Raw genomic sequence first — 25055 nt, 5'->3', positions numbered from 1 at the left:
CAACAGCAGACGGCCCTACTTTTTCTCCATTCTGATGTTTCTGATGTGAACATGAACTGAAGATTTTGACATGTATCTGAATGTTTTTTTTATGGATTTTGCTGCTGCCACATGTGCTATGTCCATGTGTGCAGGTGTGCAGGTGTTCCTATTAAAGTGGACGTCATGTATTAATGTAATTCACTGTATGCAAATAAAAACTCATACTGTATGTGTAAACACTCACATAAGAAACTACAAAGAGAACTAGCAGTTGTGTTTCAGCTGATTTGTATGGATACACCATTCTATTAGATATGATTCCTATGAATGGATTTAATTTTTTAAGCACATGAATGATTTCTTATAAGCACAAGTGTATTATTTATAATTATTATTATTGTTACAATTATTATTAATATTTAATATTAATCATCCGTTTTTAACTTTGATCATGGTCATTGGCTATTTGTTATAACAGCTTCCCTTATAGCTGACTGTATACAGTATATATAGATGCATACTCAACCAGTATAAATGTATCTAGCATTTGTAATAGTTCGTTAACGGTGATTTATTTAACAACTCTTAGATAGATCAGCTGTTAGATAACAATTTTTAGTTAAGAAATATGTTTAGAAATAAATCAGCTTGGTTTTCCGACAGTGTAAAGAGGGATATTGTCAACTTTTGGGGTAAGTGTAGCGATTAGCCTGTTAGCATAAAAACATAATATTCGTATTTTCTAGCCAGATAGCATGTTCATTTGTATTTAAAAAAAAAACACCATTTGTTATATAAAAGTAGTTATATTTCCATATAAATTACTTTAAAACGTGTATTTTTTTTTATTTTTTTAAATATCGATGTTTTTCAGTGTCTCAGGGTGGCGCCATTTGTGACTGGGAAAAGGCTGATTACCTCATCAGTGAAGACGCCTCGTGTCCCGACACACACAGGTGCTTCACCTGTACACGTACACACACACACACACACACACACACACACACACACACACACACACACACTTATGTTTGAACTTTATTTTGTTTTTGTTTTTTTAATTAGCCAACGCCATTTTGTTTTTACCTCAGTATGAACTTCATAGTTGGGTAACTTGCTTTCCATAAAGGCAACTTAGTATATAGATTTATCAGTAATAACTGCAGCCTGATGACGTTCACACTTTAAAAGCTCACATATACCTCTAATATTCATTCATTCATTCATTTTATTTAAATCCACCACAGCACCATGCACACATTAATGGCTGTGGGTTTTTTTGTTTGTTTGTTTTTTTACATTGGGAGGAAACTATAGAACACTGAGGAAACCCTGTTGAACAAGTGAAAACGGCAGAAAATATCTATATTAGCTGAATGTACCTAATAAATCAGAAACTGTTTGTACCCATGTAGGGCTAGTACATAGTAGGAAGTCCTACAGTCTGCACATTTCATTTTAGGATCCATGTTAGTGAGGAGTATGCGATGGACAGAGCGACAGTATTTCACAGTGCCTACCTCTCCACTTGTAGGCTCCGGTGGAGCACCAAATCTGTGTCGCTTGGTCATTACCTACTGCCTCCAGTTTCTGTACAGCGAGGTGAGTTATGTTACTGACCACCAAATCCTAGTTAAGTCAATTCTTTGCTGTATTAAAACAAAGTTAATGCAAATCTGGTATCTCATGATTTAAATGAGGTGAATAAAAAGAAGAAGAATTCAGAGTCCCTACAACTTGAAAATTGTAAATCATAGTTACTAAAATTACTGTGCCTGATTGTGTTTAGAGGTGAAAGCCCGACTTGGAAGGTTCATATGGGAGAAGGAGGAGATGCTTGGAGTGTCTGTGAGTATATTGGTTTTTATGGCATAATTTCTGTTAATCAGTATTGGTAATAAAGATCTCATTTATAGAAGACGGCATGTGGGAACAGAAACTCTGAGCAGATTGTCAATATTCAGCCTGATGCAAAAAGAAGTGAGTCAGAGAACGGAAAGAAAAGGTATGAAAGGCTGATAAGATAAGATCAGACAGTAAAGGCCAACACTAGTATACTGTATACTGAATTAGATGTTAATGTGTTTCTCAGGCAGGAGAACTGCATGAACACCTCTTTATCAGGAGAATCAGTATGTTGTAAGGCACAGCTCTATCCAGTGAACAACATGCTTTCTGGTAATTAATTAACACTTTTCTGTCAATGGGTTGAAGGAATCCCAAAATGTGCTTCTTGATATACTGCAAGTAAATACCCTGTATATTTAGTTTTTTACTAGAATATTATTTTTTTTTCTTTACTAATAATTAAGGACCCATTTTTCTACATCAGGAGTCGTAAATTAAGGTTTTAACTACCAACTAGATATAGGCCTGAATTTCGTTCCGGTCCAAAGTCTAACTGACTATATAGCAGCAGCCTCGCTGGAATTGTCTATAGGCAATAAAAATAATATATTATGCCTCTATAATTTTCATGTCTCCTTACTTATTTTTACTTATCATCAGTATTTAGGGCTATTAAAGCAAACTACAAGATGCTCATAGGTAGACTATGTATTAAAACATGATTAATTTCTGTTTAGGAACTATCAAAGAATCGTTATCTGGAAACTAATTATTCACATGTGCAAAGAATGTTTTTCCCTCAGGCCTGTTTTTATTTATGATTGTGTATTTTCATTATTTCATAAAGATCATGCAAGTGAATAATTGAACAGGATAAGATGTGCTGTTATTGGAAAGTAATCAACAGCAGGACAATTACTTATTTAAATAATGACACCAGAATTTAGGATCTGTTCTGAAGTGTGTTTTCTCTATAGGTTATGTCCATATTGACCAGCTAAAGAAGTTCTCAGGAGAGCTGTGTGACTTCCTTCCCTCCCACTTCGGTTATTCAGTCTCTCAATCTCATAGCAGAAAACCTTATTAGTAAAAAGAGAGACAGTGGAAGGACTTTGTAACTTATTTTACAAGCTTGACAAACTAAAAACTTTATTCACAAAAATAAGAAGAGAAAAACTGTGTGAATATGTGTTCTTAATTTTTGATTCCATTATCCAATCTACACAATACATGACTGAATAAAGCAAATTTGTAACCATTGCAACTGTGATATTTCAGTATCACCAGATATAAAGGTAAGACTGGCCAATATGACAATCAATATCATGAGAAATTGTCACAATGCACTTTTTCTCTCGTTCCAAAAATATGAACTGAGGTATCATTCGTATTTTTATATGAAATTCTCTGAGGTTTATTATATATACACGAAACATTTAATCTCCTTTAAAAAAACTCATTGTGACTCATTGTGTACAACATGATCACAAAAAGGGAGCCGTTTTATTATTGATATCGGAAAAATTCTTTCAAAATCTACAAATATAGTAAACAAAGCAGCACGTCTGGTTTAAATAATGTATACATGCATAAAATCAAATTCAGAGAATCATATCTACAATTTAAAAGACTCTTATCTGTTGAGATGTAGTTATACAAAACCTGCTGATCATGAGTCTCTTTCAGATATAAAGTTCTCTATTTAAGAGATCTATGTATTTAATAATCATTGTTTTAATCCATTTGCTTAAAATAGCAAACACTTCCCACAGGGTACACAATAAAAGAAGTGTTAGAAATACAGACACTTAATGTATGGTGTAAAGTAAAACGTGTGTGTGTATAAGGTAGGACTTTAAAACAGTAGCAGTCATATTCTTCAAACAAAACTGGATAGAGGGGGGAAAAAAAAACAAGTGGGGAAAAAAAAAAAATTCAACTTCAGATCAGCTACTGGATGTGAGGCCGTGGCTTTAGGATAAGTTTCCCCGTCTAAAAAAATAAGCAGAAAATACACATTCAAATTCAAGAGTTCTTAAAATTGTAAAGGATAAAACACCAGATTGCTCCACTCACATCATCACATGACATGTTGTATTCTGCTAGCACTGTCCGGCAGCGTGCAGCAATACTGCGTGTGGGTCAAGGAAGGAACTGCTGTAAGAAATAACTCATTAGACTGAAATACTTGTTTAAAAGATTGTCCGGAGGCCAGGCTGCCGGGTTTTTCTTTCACAGCTGTGGTGGACTAGCGGGTTCAGTAAGCTGTTGATATAACAGCCATGTAAATCTACTTCCTATTATATTTGTAAAGCCCTATTTGAATAGGGTATAAAATAACAAAGCATCTTTACAGAAATCCAGATGTACATTTAGATTTCTAATAAGAAAACCAGGGTTGACATTAACATATTAAAGGAACAAAGGGGAAGAAGTTATAATCCTGATACATGGTGTCACCTAAAAGAACATCATCTGTTTATATACACAGCATTTGGCAGTTGCCCGTGTTCAGAGTAGGGACAGCCTGATACCATTATTTTGGCTTTGGTACAATACGAGAAGGTAATACCTCGGGATTGACACTAAATCATAAGTGACAAATAACCAGCCTTAAAAGATAAGTAAATTAAAAGTTTTACAAAAAAAAAAAAAAATAATAATAATAATAAATATATACATGTGTGTGTGTGTGTGTGTGTGTGTATGTATATATATATATATATATATATATATATATATATATATATATATATATATATATATATATATATATATATATATATATATATATATATCCTCACACCTTTTTCCCAAACTGTAACCAAAACCTTCATGGGTTACATTTTGATGTTTGAGGAAAAAAAATTAAATAAAATAAATAAATAAACTTAAAGAACATAACCCGAAATCTGTGAATTTTGGACACACTCCCACAGCAATAGTACCTTAGTGAATTCATCTAGACATTATGTCACTTTATAAGCGTAATAGTGTACAGTATATTACCAAATACGTAGTTTCAAATGTTATTCCTAACGTTCCTTAACATTCAGTTCCGCTGTGGAGTCACGTGAATTTAAAAAAAATCTGCAACTTGTTGTTAGCTAGGTTCCAAACGAGAATCTGCAAATTTTCCGAGCTGCGAGTTCCTAACTGCAAATTATTAGGGGTTGACTGTAATAAATAAATATAAACCTACCAGGAACATTTTACATTTTGTTTACATTTTGACTTTGGAGGCAACAAAAATATAATGCAACCGCAACACAATTATTGCATGTGCATATCTTCTCAGCCTTTTAACGGTTTTGCGGCAATTTGGGAAGCACTGCAGCCTACAGGTGAATTTTGGAACAGCATAGTATGAAATACAGAATTCATAAAAATTATATAGTACCGTTTTAAATATTCTATATACCGGTATTTTTCCAGTATCGGTCCTAGTACCGCATCCCTAATTCAAAGTGACTTATACAGCTAAGCAGCTATGGTGCTCATGTTAGTTCTCACTCTCCAGTGTTCTGTATTGTTTAAAGAATTATAATAACACTCTTGATGTCACCCAAATGAGGATGGGTTCCCTGTTTGAGTCTAGTTCCTCTCAAGGTTTCTTCCTTATAACATCTAAGGGAGTTTTTCCTTGCCACAGGCTGCTCATCAGGGATAAATACACACATTAACTGATAAATTCTGTAAAGCTGCTTTATAACAATGTCTGTTGTGAAAAGCGCTATAGAAATAAACTTGACTTGACTATGGGGATAAGGGCCTTAACTTAGGGGCAGCTTGGTGTGGCTGGAATTTGAACTCATCACCTTTGGATCCAAAGCACAATGGCTTAACCATTAAGATGCCACCTCCCCTGTACACCATATTTCAGGATTATAAATTATTACTCCAATATAACAGTATTCCAATACCATGTTCGCCATTAAATAAATAACAGTAAGAAAAGTCATGAATTACTCATTTTCAATATTTGGAGGATTGAATAAGAGATAATGAAAATTCAATTGCGTATATCAAACAAGTAGCCTTCTAGATTATTTTATGACTTTAGGAAGACCTTTGGATTATTCCAGTTTTGAATAAAGATGTTCAGTACCGGGGCCTTTATATTACAGCAAAGGTTTTCAGGCCTAAGAAAGTTTTATATAAATTTATTAATAAATTATAATGCTTACATTTATGTTGGTGTGTGATAATCTGAAGCACATGTAGCACAAACTTTTGCCTCTAAGGCTGAGCCCCAAAACTGTTCCAATAATGCTCCACTTGACCTTACTAATTCCTTCCCTGAAACTTACACCTCAATGCTACGGTATGTAACAAATCTTGATAACTGAGGTGGATATGCTACAACAACAAAAGGCCACAATGGGTTTCACTCATGTCAGCCATTGGGTTTCACTCCGGTCAGCCAAGAACACAAACTGTACTACAAGCTGCTTATTTGAGTTAGTGTGGTGACTCCTGGTATAGACTTCCTGTCAGCTCAGACCAGTTTTGTGCGTTATTGTAAAAATACTTCCCATTCCTGGGACCAAATTCTGCTTTGAATATTGGAAAGCAACTTTGATAGAAAAAGGATACATCGATGGTGCGACGACACGTTTGTGTATTCCAGCAAAGAACAAGCCGATGAGAGTGATGCAGCTTATGGTGAAAAATGGATGATTCCATAAAGATGAAAAGAATGAAACCTATGGAAGAGGGAGAAATTACTTTAGCTTTGCAAGGATGAGACAATTGATTAACGTTACCTTTAACAGTGTTCTCACCTTTTGTGTGTCTGGATCTATTAACCAGTTCCAAGCTCCAGTCGCTGTGCAAACTGACACCACAATCAGAATCACTGGGAAATAAAACAGCGGTGTGTGAGATAAAGTTATTCCTGTGTCTAAAAGCAAATTGTTAATACTGTTGGCTTCAAAATGATTGACACGATTCACAAAGATGGGGTTAAAAGATGTGACAGCAGTATGACTGAAATATCCAAACAAATTCACGGTTAGACCAATTAATCTTTTCCAAGCAACTGGAGTTGAGTAAAAAAGGGCACAATTCTGGTTCGCTCCATGCACAATGAGGAGGACAAGCAAAATTAAAAATTACCTGACAAAGACTTTTTCAATAACTTTGTGGATCCCTAACCAGTAAACAAACTTTCCTCTTCCACATTATAACAAAATTGAGAAAAAAAAGTTCACACTGATTCTGTAAAAACAAAAAAAACAATATCGTATGACTTACTTCGCCACCGGCCTGTAGCTGGCTGCAGACAGGATACATACTCTGTTAATCTCCTCTCAAAAGCCTTCAGATCTAAAAGGAGAAATATAAAATTAGGGATCAAAATATACACCTGAACAAACATAAACCTGATAATAACCTGATAATACTATTTTATTCATTATTTATTCAAATCTTTCAGTTTCTACAGGAGTTTTCATCCTTATTACAACCCAAAAGGCATAATAGGGGCATTATCCAAATATTATTAAGCAAATATTCATTATTATACAAATTAACTATTATACCTCCATTACACAAACAAATGTACAATTATACAATTTGTGCACCCACATAGCTTTGGAGCAAGTTTAAATATTTGGCTGTTTTTTTCTATTTAACCCAAAAAAATCTTCTTCTTCTTCTTTCGGCTTCTCCAATTAGGGCTCGTCACAGTGGATCATTTGTCTCCATACTACTCTGCCACTGTCTCTAAAACCATACAACATCGCAGGTCTCACCACAGTGCTATAAACTTTTCCTTTCACTATTTCAGATACTCTTCTATCACAAATCACTCGTTCCATTCTTCTCCACCCACTCCACCCTGCCTGCACGCTTTTCTTCAGTTGTCTAACACACTCTCCATTACTTTGCACTTTTGACCCCAGGTACCTGAACTCCTCGACCTTCTCTCCCTGCAACTGCACCACTCCACTGTCCTCCCTCTCATTCACACACTTGTACTCTGTCTTACTCCTACTGACTTTCATTCTCCTTCTCTCTAACACATACCTCCACCTCTCCAGGCTCGTCTCCACCTGCTCCCTACTCTTACCACAAATCACAATATCATCCGCAAACAATATAGTCCAAGGAGACTCCTGTCTGACCTCATCCGTCAACCTGTCCATCACCACTTCAAACAGAAAAGGGCTTAGAGCCGATCCTCGATGCAATCCAACCTCCACCTTGAACCAGTCGGTCATTCCTACTGCACACTTCACCCCTGTCACACTGCCCTCATACATGTCCTGCATTACCCTCACATACTTCTCTGACAAACCTGACTTTCTTATACAATACCACAACTCCTCTCTGGGCACCCTGTCGTACGCTTTCTCTAAATCCACAAACACACAATGCAACTCCTTCTGACCTTCTCTATACTTCTCCATCAACATTCTCAAAGGAAATAATGTGTCTGTGGTGCTTTTCCTCGGCATGAAACCGTGTACTGTTGCTCACAGATGGTCACTTCTTCCCTCAGCCTGGCTTCCACTACTCTTTCCCATAACTTCATGCTGTGACTGATCAACTTAATTCCCCTGTAGTTACTGCAGGTCTGCACATCTCCCTTATTCTTAAAAACCGGCACCAGCACACTCCTGCTCTATTCCTCAGGCATCCTCTCACCTTCCAGAATCTCGTTAAACAACCTAGTTATAAACTATTAATCTCCTAAACATCTCCATGCTTCTACCTGTATGTCATCTGGTCCAACCGACTTTCCACTCTTGATTGCTGCTTTCACTTCCTCCTTACTAATCCTATCCACTTCCTGCTTCACCATCTCCACACCATCCAACCGTCTCTCTTTCTCATTCTCCTCGTTCATCAGCTTCTCAAAATACTCCCTCCATCTTCTCAACACACTCTCCTCACTAGTCAACACATTTCCATCTCCATCCTTTACTGCTCTAACTTGCAGTACATCCTTCCCAGCTCGATCCCTCTGCCTGGCCAATCGGTACAAATCCTTTTCTCCTTCCTTAGTGTCCAACTTCTCATACAGCTCCTCATATGCCTTTTCCTTGGCTTTCGCCACATCCCTCTTTACCTGCTGCCGCATCTCCTTGTACTCCTGACTACTTTTCTCATCACTCTGTCAATCCCAGTTCTGTTTCTCCAACCTATTTCTCCTTATGCTCTCCTGTATTTCCTTATTCCACCACCACGTCTCTTTGTCTTCCTTTCTATTTCCAGATGTCACACCAAGTACCTTTCTAGCTGTCTCCCTTATTACTTCTGGAGTAGTTGCCCAATCATTCAGCACCTCTTCACCACCACCGAACCCCTGTCTGACCTCTTCCCTGAACCTCACACTACACTCTTCCTCCTTCAGTTTCCACCCTCTTATTCTTTTTTCAGTCTTCGATCTTCTACTCTTCTTCTTCACCCTTGAAGTCTGTCCCAATCACTAATCTTTCTTTCCTAGTTACACTCTCCACCACTTCATCTCTCACTCCAGAAGTTTTCTTTCTCCTCCATCTCACACCCTACTTGTGGAGCATAGGCACTGATGACATTTATCATCATCCCTTCAACTTCCAGCTTCACGTCCATCACCCTATCAGAAACTCTTCACCTCCACTACACTCTTACTGTACTCTTCCTTCAGAATCACCCTGACACCATTTTTCTTTCCATCTACACCATGATAGAACAGTTTAAACCCACCTCCAATGTTCCTGGCCTTACTCCCTTTTCACTTGGTCTCCTGAACACACAACATATCTACCTTTCTCCTCTTCATCATATCAGCTATCTCTCTCCCTCTACCAGTCATAGTGCCAACATTTAAAGTACCAACTTTAACCTCCACTCTCCTCCACTTCTTTCCCTGCCGTCTCTGTATACGTCTTCCTCCTCTCCTTCTCCTCTTTCGGCCAACAGTAGCCCAATTTCCACCGGTACCCTGTTGGCTAACAATACATGTGGTGGTCGTTGGTAACCCGGGCCTCGACTGATCCGGTATGAAATTCTGATTCTTGATGCACATATTTGATTTGGCACGTTTTACACTGGATGCCCTTCCTAACGCAACCCTCCCTATTTATCCGGGCATGGGACCGGCACTAAGAGTGCACTGGCTTGTGCAACCCTAATAGCTTGGTTACCATTACAAAAAAATATAAAATTGAAAATATTGGCACTGGAAAATGTCCGGAATGAAAAGGGATAAAATGAAAAATGGTGCACTAATACCTAAAAAATGTCCCACATTATTATTTTATTCAATTTAAATCACATTTTGACCATTTTGTTACTATATATTCTAAATTCTTGTATTAATGAATACCTTGAATGAATTCTGGATTCAGATAAGTCAGAAGGGGATTTCAAAGTGTTCTATAACAGCAGTGATGCCTTAAATCACACTTGTTATAAATGTTTTCTCTTGTTATCACTTGGAAGACATGCAGGTAGTTGGGTTGAAAGAGGCAGGTGTAGAGGACAGGGGGGTATGGAGATGGATGATCTGCTGTGGCGACCCCTAATAGAAGGAAGCCGAAAGAAGATGATGATCACTTTATTGTTTATTTCACAATATTGGAAGGCGTGTCAGAGCTCAAGCTTCCATGTGGTGGAGTTTAAGCTTTTCTTTAAATACTGTGCTTTTTTTCATCTTATTTACATTTGAGAAAGAAAAGTGAGTGTAAGCAAACTGTATATAGTTGCTATAACGTAAGTGAAAACCTAATGCTCCACATTTTTGATTGTAACTATACACATGACAGATATCGATCAGTTTTAAAAACATAATTGTAAGTAGGTTGCTGTCGTGTAGAAGGAATAAAACACTTCAGAACTCAGTAACTCTGATTGATCACACAACAGTATATTACTAATTCTTATCCTAGAACAGTCTGACACTAAGTATGACACCTCTCAGCTTATTTAATGAATCTCTGGCCAGTTGCTTTTAGGGTCCACGACCGACCACACACACTTTCACACTTTTTTACCCCATACTTTCATGCTTTAACAATAAAACTCCTGTTTCACATATCAACCCCTGACCTATAAATACACACCACAAAAACCCTCAACACCACTAACACTACACCGTCTCACGGTCTCCATGACAACAACATCTGGAATGTTTTTGTTGTATTTTTTTTATCAAGTTAAATTAGCTTGTCGTTAGCTGTGATATTAGCTCGGGCTAACAGCGGTTAACGCCTCTGCGTTTATCATTCGTAAAAAAAACATTACAGTCGAAACTGGACAAGAGATAGAAAAAGGTGTTCTATCCATATTTATATTTGCGTGTGTCAATTAAAAACGCTGAACTTTAATACCTTCCGCTTGTTCCAGAGAGTTCATCGCTGTGCAGCCGGTTCGTCACAGTCCAGGCCTCGCGACAGCGCAAGCGAAAGCTCTGCTCTCATTGGACATGATGTGATTGCGTAACATTTTAAAGCGCAGCTCTTGCGTTCAAGGCGGTCACTAATGCGCCATTATGCGCATGAACACATGCGTATGCTAAAACATTTCTGCGTTTGCGTTGAATGGAATTAATATTTCATATAGATTGCAACCTTTTCTAATATGTATTTGTTTGTTTGTTTGTATGTTTGTCGTGGCAATTTAATATAAAAAGTAACAAATTCAATATAAAGTTAAAATACCAAGCAAAAGAAACTATGTCCAGTATCCAGGGTTGTGGTGTCAAAGAAAAAGGACTTTATTTAGCAAAGTCAAAAGATACACACCAAACAAACACATGCAACAATTATGGAATGCATCCATCACTATTATTTTAATTTGTTTTCAATAATTGCATCATCCATTCTCACCTTCTTGAGAATCGTTTTTTTTTCAAGTATTCTTCCTTGTCTCATTTTTTTTCCCTTGTTACTGTCACATCTGGCTTGCTCATTGGAATAAATACCTAAGTGTAAAATGTATATATGTAATTGATATGTTTTTGTAATGCTGTGACAACATCCTTTTTTAAAAGAAAAAGAAAAAAAGGCTCTATACAACAAATAGCTCGACACAATGTATACAGTTTCTATTGTTTTAAAGCCTTATTTGTGTGAAACGTGGCAGAGACAAATTTAAGTACTGAAAGTAGATGCTAAGTTAAAATGTTCTTAAATTCAACAGAACAATTTTTTATATTAAAGTCAAGAAAGGAAATTTATTGACAGACATTTAATATTACATGCTTGTAATTCACAAATACAGTGTGGTACTTCTAAATCATTAGCATAACCTACAGGTTATTTGAAACTTTGTTGTTTACTGGTGTCAGTTTGTTAACTAAAACAATATTAAACTTTTCCTTAAGTATTGAATCTAACTCACTGTCAACTACATTCTTGGGCATTATGAAATCGGTCTCTTCCTCCTTGTTAAATGTCACTTCAATGTAGGTCCACCCAATCAGAGCTCTGTATCCAGTGGGGGTCTGGATGGAACAAATGGATTTCTGTGTGAACATAGACTCAGGGCTGGTTCTGCAAGTATTCGCTTATATTAAGAAAATGATCAATTTCCCGTGGTGTTAAGACAAAGGAGTATATTGGTTTCGTCAGTTGCTTGTCAGCGAGTCTGGAATTAGCAAAGGCTTCATTCCGGACCAGTGGCTTTCTTCCAGTCTTCTCCAGTGTCCATCTCTCACCATCATTCAATAAGCGAAAAATCCCTGCTGGTTGCTCTTGATCTTTATTTGCGACCATTTCTAAGGGGTGCCAGATTTGGTCCGCCACTACAAAACTCACATCAGTGATATAATGCTTGCCCTCAATATCCACAAGGCTAATGAGGTGTGAATCTGAGTGGCTGAGGTCATTTTTGACCAGGTTATAGACCTTACAGCCCAGCATGGTGTATTTGTATCCCATCTCTCTCAGCACCCAGGAGAAGAGCAGGTTGCTTTCACAGCACCATCCTCCACGACAGTTTCTGACAATCTTCTCATAAGTGATCTGCAAGTTCATGGTATTTTATATCCTCCACAGTGGATACTGAGGTTCTCAAAGGGAACGCTCATAACATGCAGCTCATGGACGGTATGAAGAGTGGCCAGATCGGGTTTCTCGTACACTCCGCTGAACCCAATCCTTCTGAAGTATTCCTGAAGGTCCATTATGTTTCTGCAAAGGATAAAAGCGCAGACTGCTCCGTCAAAACTTTTAAGCTCTGTCAAGTCATGAGACAGGTTTTTATTATGGGGCCATGCAAAATTTTGATGTAAATGTAGGATTTTATTTAAATTTATAGAGCAAATAGCCTGGAATTGCAAATCCAAATTGAAATGATAATGTAAAAAAAGCAGATGAGTCAGATGACCAGAAACAGAGCAATGTAGACCAAATAATAATCACAGTCCATAGTCGAGAAATGTAACTAGTGTGTGACTTTTTTCCTGTTTTCTTCAAAAAGAGGAATTAGGCTGAGTCATGGTTAGTTGGTGATAATGGCACTGACTAGGGTTTTGTCATGTATTATCCTTTGTAGACAAATTCAATTCACAATCCAAAGTTGGAAACAAAAAACATATTAACCAAGTGGTTATTTTCTTTGCAGACATGCAATTGGTCTAATATCTAAGAGAGATTCCTACTCTAGATTGTGTCATTTTGTAGGAAAAAAAGGCACAAATGCACAATAATCTTTTCAAAATTATTTGAGGTTTATTTGTTTGAAGCATCAGTGTGATTAGTTTATAATTTATTTAAACAACAGAGATTTTTTCAAAGAAATCCGAAGTAATATTAAATAGAATGAATGTTTACACAGTTGCTAACATGATACATTTTCATTAAGGTGTAGTCATGAATTGATATATTTAGTCCAAAAGCTTCTGGAGATTCATTTATCTACATGAAGTTATTAACTTGTGACAACTCTTGTATTTTAAAATAAGTGTGACAGAGAAAACAGTAGAATTTGGAAGCATTACCCTTAACATAGATAATTAAAAAATTATAGTTTATTGAATTTTCGAATGATTCTTCAAGACATACAAAACACGTAATTTATGGGCACAATATATGTTGTGGCCTCAAAATATTAATTTTGTTTAGACCTTTTTGTATTAATTTGTGTTACACATCATAGAACAATATTACACACCATTACACCACAGCAGTTGAGTAAAATTTTTAAATGGTTTCTACAACCATTTATATTAAAACCTTAAAAAGACAATGCTATGAGGATTATGTGACATCTGGAGCCACTTGATTATTAACACTATACAAAAATGTGCCCATTGTATATACACCATGTCCTACATTTTAAATGCAGCTTTGTTGTTTATTGGTGTCAGTTTATTAACTAAAACTATATGAAACTTTTCCTTGAGTATGGTCTCTATCTCACTGTCAGCAACTTCTCTCATTTCGATGATGTCTGCATCTTCCTCAGGGTTAAATGTGACTTCACTGTAGGTCCAACCAATTAGAGCTCTGAATCCATTGGTGGTCTGGATGGAACAAATAGATTTCTGGGTGAACAGAGATTCAGGGCTGGTCTGCAGGTACTCACATGTATTTAGAAAATGGTCAACACCACGTGGGATTAACATAAAAGAGTACATAGTCTTTGTGACACGCTTGTCAACAAGGCCGGAATTTGCAAAGGCTCTATTCTGGACCAGGGGCTTTCTTCCTGTCTTCTCCAGCGTCCAAGTCTCACTGTTGTTTAACAGGCGGAAAGTCCCTGCCGGTTGCTCTTGATCTTTACCACCGATCATTTCTAGTGGATGCCAGATTTGGCATGACACTCCAAAACTCACATCAGCAATATACGGTTTGCCTTCGATCTCCACCATGTTAATAAGGTGTGAATTGAAAGGGTTGAAGTCATTTTTAAGTGTGTTGAAGACTTTACAGCCCAGCGTGGTGTATTTGTAGCCCATCTCTCTCAGCACCCAGGAGAAGAGCAGGTTGTTTTCACAGCACCATCCTCCACGATGATTTTTTACAATCTTCTCATAAACGATCTGCAGGTCCATGGTGTTCTGTTCTCCACAGTGAATGCTGAGGTTTTCAAAGCTAATGCTCATCACATGCAGCTTGTGGACGGTACGGAGTGTGGCCAGATCGGGTTTCTTGTACACCCCGCTGAACCCGATCCTTCTGAAGTATTCCTGAAGATTCATTTTGATCCTGCAAATGATAAAAAACAAACTGCTGCCTTTAAACAATTATACTGTACACAGCTATGAAAAACCTGGCTAAACTGCTCCGAAGTACAACACTTTAGCAGTTCTCAGGATTTGGAAATAAACAAACATTTACTCCATTTTACTAAAGCTAAATATAGATAAATAACAAATCCAACATACCTTTAAAAAACCCTCACAAACAACCACTGGGATTTTTTTTTTTGCCACACGGGAGATCGTTAAAGTTGAAGGATCCCTCTGAAGTCAGAATAAGGAATAAGAACAGTTTTTGAGAAAGAGACAGTTACCCATTAAACTTACTGATTTTAGGTAATGTTTAATGACAGTTGTGAAAACTGTGAATTATCTACACTATAACAGGACAGTGCACTTTTTTAATCTGATTTCCCTCAGGAACATAATAAGTGGCACAAGTTTGTTTAGTCTCTGCCTCATACTTTGAGTGCATTTAAAAAAAAAATATGAATAAACTTAAAAACATGCACAACAATGCCAGGGGTATAAAAAAGAAACTAGATTTAGTGCAGTGTCACTGTGGTGACTCATTCAGTACCAGAAATATGCATGAAAACATTAAAGAATCCATAGTGTTAGCTAATGTTAGCTATGGATGCTTTAGTGTTCAGCGTCAAGCATTTCCACATTTCGAGGGGGAGAGGTTCAATGAATAATGAAAGGAATGCAGACATTTGTTAAAGTATACTGAAATAAGTAGAACAGTTAGGTAGAACATATCTTTACAAAAGTAAATATTTACTGTAAAACACAAACACACACACTTACTTACACACCTGTATTACCCAAATGAGGTCTAACACTAGTTAATTTTTCCATATATATCCATGGTGTTCCTTTCTCCACAGTGGACGCTGAGGTTCTCAAAAGGAACGCTCATCACATGCAGCTCACGGACGGGATGGAGTGTGGCCAGATGGTTTTCTCATACACCCCGCTGAACCTGATCCTTCTGAAGTATTGCTAAAGGTCCATTGTGATCCTAAAATGTATGAAAAAGAAAGCACTGGCTTAATTTTTGTACAGACTTGATGAAGTGCTACCTATCTGTAAAAATTTAGCTTGAAAAATCCAGTTGGCTGCTGGTTAGATCAGAAATATGCTTTTACTGCTTTTACTTGAACTTGGGTAAAATAGAAAATGAAATTCATCCAAATACATTTACATTAACATTTGTGGCATTTAGCAGACGCCCTTATCCAGAGCGACGTACAAAAGTGCTTTTAGTCTCTAGTAATTAATAAATCTACACTGATACGCAAGATTACAAACTTAATATAAATATAACTCTTGAATTCTACAAAGCAAACTTGGAAAGTGCTAATTTAAGTGTTTCAGAAAGAGGTAGGTCTTCAGTCGTCGCTTGAAGATAGTCAGGGACTCTGCTGTACGGACATCTAGGGGAAGTTCATTCCACCACCAAAACAGAGAAGAGCCTTGAAGTGTACTTACCTCTCATTCTGAGAGGAGGTGGTACCAGTCGAGCAGTGCTGGAGGATCTCAGACAGCGTGGTGCAGTGCAAGATGTGATGAGGTCTCTGAGGTAAGATGGTGCTGGTCCATTTTTTGCCTTGTAGGCAAGCATCAGTGTTTTGAATCTGATACGTGCAGCTACTGGAAGCCAGTAAAGGGAGCGCAGCAGTGGGGTGGTGTGGGAGAACTTGGGCAGATTGAACACAAGTCGTGCAGCTACGTTTTGGATCATTTGCAGTGTACGAATAGCATTCAGGGGAAGACCTGCCAGCAGAGAGTTGCAGTTGTCAAGTCTTGAAATGAGAAGAGACTGATCAAGCTCCTGGGCAGCCTGTATGGACAGAAATAGTAGAATACTTCGGATGTTAAGAGAAGAAATCGACAAGAACGAGCAACATTAGCGACATGTGGGAAAAAGGACAGTTCATTGTCCATAGTTACCCCAAGGTTACGAGCAGTGGCTGAAGGGGAGAGCAGAGAGTCATGAAGTGTTATTTTGAGATCTTGACCTGGAGATGAATTACCTGGGATGACCAGCAGTTCTGTTTTGCTGGGGTTGAGTTTTAGTTGGTGAGCACTCATCCATGAAGATATGTCTGTCAAGCATGCTGATATCCGAGCAGAAGCTGTGGTATCTGATGGAAGGAAAGAAAAGATTAGTTGAGTGTCATCTGCATAGCCGTGATAAGAAAACCCATGTGAGGATATGACTTCACCAATAGAGTGGGTATAGAGGGAGAAAAGGAGGGGACCAAGTTCTGAGCCTTGTGGGACACCAGTGGTGTGTCTGCATGGGGCAGATGTGGATCCCCTCCATGCTACCTGGTATAAGCGACCTTCCAGGTAGGAAGCAATCCATTCCCATGCTGTTCCGCAGATACCGAGGCTCTTGAGGGTTGACAAAAGTGTCTTGTGGTTGACTGTGTCAAATGCTGCAGAAAGGTCTAGGAAGATAAGTACAGATGACAGTTTGGCTGACCTAGCAGCATGCGGTTTCTCAGAAACAGCCAAAAGGGCCATCTCTGTGGAATGTGCCCAGACTGGTTCGGATCATGGAGGTTGTTCTGTGAGAGATAGACAGACAGTTGGTTAAAAACAGTGCGTTCCAGAGATTTAGAAAGAAAGAAGAGAAGTGATACCGGTCTGTTGTTGTTGATGTCTGATGGATCCAGAGCAGGTTTCTTCAAGATGGGAATGACTCTTTTTGCTTAAAGGTAGTTGGTACATAGCCAGATGTTAATGACACATTGATGATTGTGGAGATGAAGGGCAGGAGATCTTGTGTGATGGTCTAAAGCATAGTTGAAGGGATTGGATCCAGAGGACAGGTGGTGAGATTGCAAGATTAGATCACTTGCAATATTTCATCTACTGTTAGGGTTGAGAATCTTGACAGGGACGTAGTGGATTGTCGGCTGTGTTGTGTAGTCATTGTTGGGGAGGAAGTGAAGGTCTGGCAGATTTTCTTAATCTTCTCAAATAACAAATCCAGCATTAAAACCATACCTTCACTGAAACTTGTCTACTATGTCAGGGAGGTGGTTGAGTTGGTCAATCTGTCTGAAGTTGGAAGAATGAATGTGAACAGACAAGACTTAACCCTTGGACCACTGGATTGCAGTTAATGTTTAAATACAATTGTGATAAAAATGTAGAATAAACTCTTGTAGTTAACTTTTAGATTGAAGCTAATGGTTTTTATACAGTCAAAATTTGATAAAATTAACTACCTACAGTAAAACACAACTTTATTTATTGATGAGAAAAGGGCAGAAACGCTTTCTTAAAATCCTGCTTATAACATGAAATACAGACTGTACAAGTATATTATTATGATATTTTTATATCCTTTCTTTGTTTATAGTAACATGGCTGCATTGATCAGTGCCAGTGTTTGAATCAGAATTTATGACTTTATCTGTATAAAGACAGTTGATTCTGTAAAGTCTAAAATTGCCTATGTGATGGATTGATATTAATTCAAAGTATTTTCCTGCCCTGTGCAACCTGTTAACCAGGCCAGCAATTTCAGACCAGAAGTGGGCGGAGCTTATACAGACTTACTAGGTAGATGCGCAACCGAATACAGTTATTTTCTTTCAATATTTAATGAAAATCATTTAAAACTAGGCCATCCTACAATTTGTACACACATAACATGCATGATAAGCAATATTTTAAAGTATATTGCATTTGGTCTGGGCTCATATGCCTGTATTTAATAGCTACGTTTTATTATTGAGGTGTGTACTGAATTTGTTCTTTTTATATCATTTTAGTCCACATTAAGCGATTATTTTATAAGGTAGAAAAATGCTTAAAGTAAAACTTTAAATGCTGTTTTGTTATTGTGGCCTTATAGTCTGCTTGCCTGTATATAGTACCTTTTAATAATAAGCAATATGCCGAATTTGGTCTTTTAGTATCAATGTCGTAAAGCTTAAGGTGGCTTAATGCATTTTCTTCATAATTGTTTTCTTTGAGACTACAATGCTTAAAATGTAAGTTAAAGGATTGGGTGTAAATAGCTTTGTTATATGTCATCAGGTTAATTGTGGAGTTTGACAGCCCATGTGCATACATTTGTTTTTGGTCTGCGCCATTAGGTCAAATGTAAGTGACCTAATTTAAAACAATTGTTGTTACAAATTTTAGATATCGATCAAATAAAAATCTATGTAAAATAGCTCATAATTGATAAAAGAAAATTATGCATATTAGATAACTCAACTAAAAAGCTATAATCCATAAGTCAAAATAATTGAAAGCAGAAATCTTTAAAAATCTAAATCATTTCCTAAGTACTATTGAAATTGAAGAAATTGGTGGACAAATTGAGTACGGCAAGGAAAACAATAATAGGACCCCAAACTCTTTTCAGCAACCAATGCAAAGTAAAAAAAAAAAAGAAATGTTCAGCTTTGAAATAATGCTACACAATGCTAGTGCTTGACAGAGACATTGCACAACTCTTTTGTTATCAAAAGCAAATCCCTCACTAAACTACACCACTTTGGATTTGTGATGCAACTAATTTACAAACCCACACGTAATAGATGTTCAGAATTTAAGAGAAACTAACATGAACATGAACAATGAACAATGTATTCCTGGTGCTATATCCATCCTTAACTACAATTCTTCACTTGACTCATCAGATTGTGGTATACAGTGAATCTCATAGAACTCTATAGACAACTTACAATACCACATTCCTCTCTTCTGTCCTGTACCTTGTATATAATACTGTGTGATACTGCTGGCCAGTCTTAGCTCATAATCATTACATAATCTTTGTCATGTGACTCTGTGTTGAGAATCTCCTAATGCAAAGTGAATATCTGTACCCAATAAAAATGATTTATTTATGTTTTTTTTAAACCACATGTTGCTGTGGGGCAAAAATGCAGAAATTAATATGAAAATCTTTCCTGTCTATCTACAGTAAAACCCAGTTGGACGAGTATAATTCGTTCATGAAAATTGCTTTTAGGTCTATTTGCTCGTACACTCAAACTAATGTTTCCCATAAGTATGAATGTAAAAGTGATTTAATCCGTTCCGAGACCTAATTCGATTGCTTATTACTGCACCTAAAAAGTATTTGAAGCCTATTTTAACAAACAAACACACCGCAGTATTACCGAAAATGTAAACATAATTTTACACTTACTCATGTGGTAGTGGTTGATTGCGAGTGTGAGACGTGCACCATGCTCGTAAACTTCTTGGTTTAAATGGTAATTCTATTTACTTTCGTTTTCATAGCACCATCACTATTTTTTTTGGGAGACTTTTTTTTAAGATTTCTAGTGAAATAAAAATATAATACTTAAAAAGGTATTTTGCTGCACTGAACAACGAGAGTGACTGAGCGGTACGTCATCAACTAAGCGACTGATGCTACCCTCGGTCGAAAACGGGGAACTGGCAGCGTGTGTTTGCTCGTGCCTTAGAAATTTGCTCGTGAAATAGTGTAAAATTTTGAGAGCAAGTTCGCTTGTATCTTGGTTTGCTCGTACTATTAGTTGCTCGTACAACAGGGTTTTACTGAACCTTCATTAGATCCTTGTGACATTTACTCCATGGATCAACAAAAATCAAACATAAACAGAAAAATAGCAAAATCCTTCACTGAATATGAATTTACAAGCAAATTGCTAAACAGATGTAAATATGAAAATGCAACACGCAATTCAGTGAATTCTAATACGTTTTTAAAATGATTTTGAAAATGGTCTAGTTAAGATTGTACACACATATTACTGACATACAAATTATAAAAGGATTCAAGGTTTGGAGAATCATAATCATAATCATAATTATAATTATATTCATAATGCCCATTTGGGGTTGGAAGGGGCTTAGATAAATGTGATTTAATGCCCTATAGTTTATATTCCGTTTTATTGTTTATTGGTGTCAGTTTATTAACTAACACTATATTAAACTTTTCCTTAAGTATGGTCTCTATCTCACTGTCAGCTACATCTTTCATCTCGATGATGTCTGCATCTTCCTCAGGGTTGAATGTGACTTCTCTGTAGGTCCAACCAACCAGAGCTCTAAATCCAGTAGGGGTCTGGAGGGAACAAATGGATTTCTGGGTAAACAGAGATTCAGGGCTGGTCTGCAGGTACTCACTTGTATTAAGAAAATGGTCAACACCACGTGGTGTTAACACAAATGAGAAGATTGTCTTTGTCAAGCGCCGGTCGATGAGGCTGGAATTGGTGAAGGCTTCATTCTGGACCAACTGCTTCCTTCCGGTCAATTCCAGGATCCACTTCTCACCGTCATTCTGTAGTCGGAAAACTCCACCTGGCTGCTGTTGATCTTTCCCTGAGATCATTTCTAACGGTTGCCATATTTGGAATTACAATCCAAAACTCACATCAGTGATATATGGTTTGCCTTCGATCTCCACCAGGTTAATAAGATGTGAATCCAAGAGGCCAAAGTCATTTTTTAGTGTATTGAAGACTTTAGAGCCCAGTGTGGTGTTTTTGTAGCCCATCTCTCTCAGCACCCAGGAGAAGAGCAGGTTGTTTTCACAGCACCATCCTCCACGATGATTTTTCACAATCTTCTCATAAATGATCTGCAGGTCCATGGTGTTCCATTCTCCACAGTGGACGCTGAGGTTCTCGAATGGAACGTTCATCACATGCAGCTCATGGACGGTACGGAGTGTGGCCAGATCGGGTTTCTTGTACACCCCGCTGAACCTGATCCTTCTGAAGTATTCCTGAAGGTCCATTTTGATCCTAGAAAGAATGACAGCAACAGTTTTCTGCCTCAAAATGTGTACTGACACGAGGAATTGCTACTCGTCTGTAAAAAAAAAACTTACTGGCTGAAAAAATTTTTCAGTTAGACATAGTTGGTTTAAATCAGAAGTATGAAAAATGGGTCTGTTTGATTGATAACTTAAATTGAAGACGTTTAATGCAAAAATGTATAATTTAAAAACAAGATGCTGCGGAACAACAATCAAATGGAACCAAACGTGGCCTGGAATGATATAAAATAAAAAGCTGCGATAACTTCCCTAAACATCATTATACACCTTAAATAAACTGCCTAATAACTGAATGGTTGGATGATGTCAGTATAATTTATTTTAGAGTTAAGATACTGCTTTGATTTGAACTTTGAAATTCATTAAAATAACAAATCCAGCATTTAAACCATACCTTCACTGAAACTTGTCTACTATGTCAAGAAGGTGGTCGAGTTGGTAAATCTGCCTGGAGTTGGAAGAATGAATGTGACCAGACAGACTTAACCCTTGGACCACTGAATTGCAGTTAATGTTTAAAAACAGTCGTGATAACAATGTGGAAAAAGAATTAACCCTTGTAGTAACTTTTGGATTGCAGCTAATGGTTTATATACAACCTCCTCAGGCTCAGGCTGTTTGCAATTTAAATAAGGATGTGCCATCCCAGCTAGTATTAGTTAAATACCCAAAGTTTGCTATCATTTGCACATTTAATCCCTCCTGGTACCACACATGATGTTGACTCTAGAATGTTTTTTTCAAATTTTGTAAAAATTAGTTATAGGAGAACTGGATTAGGTGCTGGGGCCACTACCACTCATATAATGTATTTCTCTCTCTCTCTCTCTCTCTCTCTCTCTCTCTCTCTCTCTCTCTCTCTCTCTCTCTTTCTCTCTCTCTCACTCTCTCTCTCTCTCTCTGTCTGTCTGTCTGTCTGTCTGTCTTACTGACCTTTAAGAGTGGAGCTTTTACAGACTATATAAGTAGATGCGCTACGTAATACATGTCATTTTCTATTAGGAACGAGCTATTTTACATAGATTTTTATTGTATCAATATGCACTCTAAAATTAATTCTATTGATATCATCATACTATTCAGCTATCAAGGAGTTTATTTAAATAACTTGTGTATAATAATATTTGGGTTCTGTTCATATATATATATATATATATATATATATATATATATATATATATATATATATATATATGAACAGAACCCAAATTATATATATATATATATATATATATATATATATATATATATATATATATATATATATATATATATATATATATATATATATGAACAGAACCCAAATATTATTATACACAAGTTATTTAAATAAACTCCTTAATAGCTGAATAGTATGATGATATCAATAGAATTAATTTTAGAGTTAAAAGCTACAGTTATAGCTGCTTAAGTCTTGAGAGCACTGTTCTATCAGAATGCGAAAGTGAAAATACTACTCTTACTTGAACTTGGGTAAAATAGAATGTGAAATTCATCCAAATAACAAATCCAGCATTAAAACCATACCTTAACTGAAACTTGTCTACTATGTTAGGGAGATGGTTAGGTTGGTTAATTGGTCTGAAGTTGGAAGAATGAATGTGAACAGACAAGACAGACTTAACCCTTGGACCACTGGATTGCAGTTAATGTTTAAATACAATCGTGATAACAATGTGGAAAAAGAATGAACTCTTGTAGTTAACTTTTAGATTCAAGCTAATGTTTTTTTACAGTCAAAATTAAATTAAAATGAACTAACTACAGTATAAAACAAGTTTATTTATTGATAAGACACGGGCAGAAACTCTTTCCTAAAATCCTGCTCTCATAACATGAAATACAGACTGTACATGTACATATTAATGCTATTTTTATATCCTTTCTTTTTTTATAGTAACATGGCTGCATTTATGTCAAGGATCGACCTGCCACATCCCCTCTGCGGCTCTCTCTCAGCTGCTCACGGGGCTTATTCGCGTCACCTGTCACTCGCTACTGGTTTCCCTTCATAAGCTCCCATTCCGACCCGACTCGCTGTCGGATCTACATTATTGCCACAGTGATCTACAGGACTCACCACCACCAGGATTATCCTAGCATGTTACGAATCCTACCCGATTTACGGATCCTACCCACTTTACGGACTATCCCTGTGTTACGGATCCGACCCGCTTTACGGATTATCTCCGCGTTACGGATTATACCTGCTTTACATATTATCCACGCATTACGAACTATACCCGCATTACGGTTCGTAACTCTCCCGGACTCGTATATATGCTTTGTGTTTCAATAAACAATGATTGAGTTACTCCTATTTCCTATGTGTGGTCACTGTTGTGACAATTTCAGTGCCAGTGTTTGAATCAGGAATTATGACGTTATCTGTATAAAGACAGTTGATTCTGTAAAGTCCAAAATTGCCCATGTGATGGATTGATATACAATTCAAAGTATTCAATTCAAAGTTCCTGCCTTGTGCAACCTGTTAACCAGGCCAGCAGTTTCAGACCAGAAGTGGGCGGAGCTTATACAGACTTACTAGGTAGATGCGCAACCGAATACGGGTAATTTTCTTTCAATATTTAATGAAAATCATTTAAAACTAGGCCATCTTACAATTTGTACACACATCACATGCATGAGAAGCAATATTTGTAGGTATATTGCATTTGGTCTGGGCTCACATGCCTGTATATAATAGCTACGTTTTATTATTGAGGTGTGTACTGAATTTGTTCTTTTAATATAATTTTAGTCCACATTTAGTGATTATTTGATAAGGTAGGAAAATGCTTAAAGTGAAACTTTGAGTGCCATTTTGTAATTGTAGCCTCATAGTCTGCTTGCCTGTATATAATACCTTTTAATAATAAGCGGTATGCCAAATTTGGGTTAGGGTTAGGGTTGTCAATGTCTTAACGCTTAAGGAGGCTTAATTAATACATAATACATAATTGTTTTCTTTCTTTCTTTCTTTCTTTCTTTCTTTCTTTCTTTCTTTCTTTCTTTCTTTCTTTCTTTCTTTCTTTCTTTCTTTATGTTTTTTTTAACCACATGTTGCTTTGGGGCAGAAATGCGAAAATGAATATGGAACATTTTTCCTGTCCATCTACCTGCATTAGGTCCTTGTGACTACTCAGTGGCTCAACAGAAATCAAGCAAATAAACACAGAAATAACAAAATCATTCATTGAATATACATTGACAAGCACATTGCTAAACAGATGTTATATAAAATATAAAAATGTAAAAACTAATTCAGTATAT

The 25055-nt window shown here is 36.9% G+C and overlaps 2 protein-coding genes, 1 long non-coding RNA gene and 3 pseudogenes across 6 annotated transcripts; 2 read left to right on the top strand and 4 right to left on the bottom strand.

The window, feature by feature from the left end:
- The first annotated feature begins 459 nt into the window (after positions 1-459).
- On the top strand, positions 460-2942 carry terb2 (telomere repeat binding bouquet formation protein 2). Its single transcript, XM_083550970.1, has 7 exons — positions 460-674; positions 857-938; positions 1445-1584; positions 1772-1830; positions 1899-1987; positions 2075-2160; positions 2808-2942. Exons 1-7 carry the CDS (start codon positions 611-613, stop codon positions 2915-2917), a joined length of 630 nt encoding a protein of 209 aa, XP_083407096.1. The 5' UTR covers positions 460-610; the 3' UTR covers positions 2918-2942.
- cnep1r1 (CTD nuclear envelope phosphatase 1 regulatory subunit 1) lies at positions 2639-11241 on the bottom strand. The gene is made up of 6 exons (XM_083550991.1): positions 11151-11241; positions 7087-7158; positions 6615-6688; positions 6427-6536; positions 3907-3961; positions 2639-3822 (listed from the first exon to the last, which is right to left on the bottom strand). The coding sequence occupies exons 1-6, from the start codon at positions 11173-11175 to the stop codon at positions 3781-3783; spliced, it is 378 nt and encodes a 125-aa protein (XP_083407117.1). The 5' UTR covers positions 11176-11241; the 3' UTR covers positions 2639-3780.
- An 829-nt stretch (positions 11242-12070) lies between these two features.
- On the bottom strand, positions 12071-12946 carry LOC310731358 (arylamine N-acetyltransferase, pineal gland isozyme NAT-3 pseudogene; annotated as a pseudogene). The gene has a single exon. The product of its transcript is annotated as an arylamine N-acetyltransferase, pineal gland isozyme NAT-3 pseudogene (transcript).
- Positions 12947-13774: 828 nt separating this feature from the next.
- LOC310731352 (arylamine N-acetyltransferase, pineal gland isozyme NAT-10 pseudogene) lies at positions 13775-17737 on the bottom strand (annotated as a pseudogene). The gene is made up of 3 exons (XR_014538407.1): positions 15784-17737; positions 15152-15229; positions 13775-14972 (listed from the first exon to the last, which is right to left on the bottom strand). The product of XR_014538407.1 is annotated as an arylamine N-acetyltransferase, pineal gland isozyme NAT-10 pseudogene (transcript).
- A 5-nt stretch (positions 17738-17742) lies between these two features.
- Positions 17743-25016, top strand: LOC310731402. Its single transcript, XR_014535192.1, has 2 exons — positions 17743-18925; positions 24716-25016. It is a non-coding gene; the product is annotated as an uncharacterized lncRNA (long non-coding RNA).
- LOC310731354 (arylamine N-acetyltransferase, pineal gland isozyme NAT-10 pseudogene) lies at positions 20526-22250 on the bottom strand (annotated as a pseudogene). Its single transcript, XR_014538406.1, has 2 exons — positions 22177-22250; positions 20526-21747 (listed from the first exon to the last, which is right to left on the bottom strand). The product of XR_014538406.1 is annotated as an arylamine N-acetyltransferase, pineal gland isozyme NAT-10 pseudogene (transcript).
- Positions 25017-25055: the final 39 nt, after the last annotated feature.

Source organism: Silurus aristotelis (genome assembly GCF_946808225.1).
Source record: "Silurus aristotelis genome assembly, chromosome: 9".
NCBI lineage: Eukaryota > Metazoa > Chordata > Actinopteri > Siluriformes > Siluridae > Silurus > Silurus aristotelis.
The sequence above is the reverse complement of the archived record's forward strand: the minus strand, read 5'-3'. Positions and strand labels throughout refer to the sequence as shown.

What these genes read in the sequence shown, in the direction of transcription:
- terb2 (XM_083550970.1), top strand. Translation starts at nt 611, where the DNA reads ATGTTTAGAAATAAATCAGCTTGGTTTTCCGACAGTGTAAAGAGGGAT. An exon ending in TCGTGTCCCGACACACACAG is followed by an intron (nt 939 to 1,444) that starts GTGCTTCACCTG and finishes ATTTCATTTTAG; the next exon opens with GATCCATGTTAGTGAGGAGT. An exon ending in AGGAGATGCTTGGAGTGTCT is followed by an intron (nt 1,831 to 1,898) that starts GTGAGTATATTG and finishes TCTCATTTATAG; the next exon opens with AAGACGGCATGTGGGAACAG.
- cnep1r1 (XM_083550991.1), bottom strand. Translation starts at nt 11,175, where the DNA reads ATGAACTCTCTGGAACAAGCGGAAG. An exon ending in CGTGTCGTCGCACCATCGAT is followed by an intron (nt 3,962 to 6,426) that starts GTATCCTTTTTC and finishes ACCCACACGCAG; the next exon opens with TATTGCTGCACGCTGCCGGA. An exon ending in ACAACATGTCATGTGATGAT is followed by an intron (nt 3,823 to 3,906) that starts GTGAGTGGAGCA and finishes TTATTTTTTTAG; the next exon opens with ACGGGGAAACTTATCCTAAA.